Raw genomic sequence first — 1,078 nt, forward strand, 5'->3', positions numbered from 1 at the left:
GAGACTCTTCCTTCTTTTGTGATGATGCTGGAAAAAAAATTGACAATTTGTTAGTGGTGATTTTAACAATGAATGATCTTCACATACTTTACCTCTTGATGAGACGATGTTTGAGATAAATACAACTCATCATTTTATTTTATGTTCATATTATATTTGCTAAGTTACACAAAATGCGACTGTCATTAGGTATGGGTCTGGGAGAGAGAAGACCTCGTGAGGGTTGTTCTTGCTCAGCCCCCGGAAGAGGTGGTGCGTCAACAAGAGGCCATTGCCAATACTCTGTCTGAGGTGGGTTATTGTTTTGAACTTTTCTCTTCATCAGTACTTGATATACAATCTGTGGGATTGAATCATGTCTTTAAAAGAATAAGATATTAAATGCAACCTGGTCTATTTTTTTAGCTGCATGGGTTTCACTACAAATTTGTATACTAAATTACTACTGCCCTTGTCCGTATAGCTGGTTTCACTGTCTTTATGTACAAAATTTTTGTCTTTTATTCTTCTGCCTATTTACTGACAACTGAAATCCACAGGTCTGTGAAGGAACAGCTGTAGTTGATGAAATAAGGTATCATGTAGACTCCGACAACACAGTAAACAGACAGAGGTAAATACTGTAGACAGCGTATGCATTATGTTATTTACTTTTGTTAGCAAACTATCATAAATTTGTTGTACATTTCACCAGATTTTCTTTGAGGGTATAACACATAAACTCTATTTCAGGACAGACATGTTAGTTCACGTTATAAATCAGACAGACCAGGTGATGCCCATCCCAGTGGTCCTGCAACGTCTGGATCTCGGTTATTCAACTCTGAGGAACAGTTCAGAAACTTTCTTTATTGAAAATGTGTTTGTAAGTATTTATAATCCTATTTTAAAAAGTTAAGCGATTTCCAATGTCTTTTTTCATGCTTGATTCAAATTTTTATCTTTTTTTTTTTACACTCCAAATTTGCATTCAAACATACATTAAATAACATGAAATATTTGTGGTACTTATTAATATATCATTATGCCATTTTTAAATTACCAAATTCTTAATGAACAGAGAAACTGTCTGTGCATC

General features: G+C 34.1%; 1 protein-coding gene across 1 annotated transcript in view; it reads left to right on the forward strand.

Annotated features, from left to right (window-relative positions):
* Window positions 1–1,078, forward strand: part of LOC119585276 (cadherin-87A-like) — a 49,841-nt gene that overhangs the window by 46,926 nt on the left and 1,837 nt on the right. The window contains exons 33-35 of the mRNA XM_037933950.1: window positions 190–291; window positions 540–613; window positions 733–865. Of these exons, the coding sequence (XP_037789878.1) occupies window positions 190–291; window positions 540–613; window positions 733–865 (309 nt within the window). The remainder of the gene's footprint in view (window positions 1–189; window positions 292–539; window positions 614–732; window positions 866–1,078) is intronic.

This window comes from Penaeus monodon, chromosome 19, assembly GCF_015228065.2.
Source record: "Penaeus monodon isolate SGIC_2016 chromosome 19, NSTDA_Pmon_1, whole genome shotgun sequence".
Lineage (NCBI taxonomy): Eukaryota > Metazoa > Arthropoda > Malacostraca > Decapoda > Penaeidae > Penaeus > Penaeus monodon.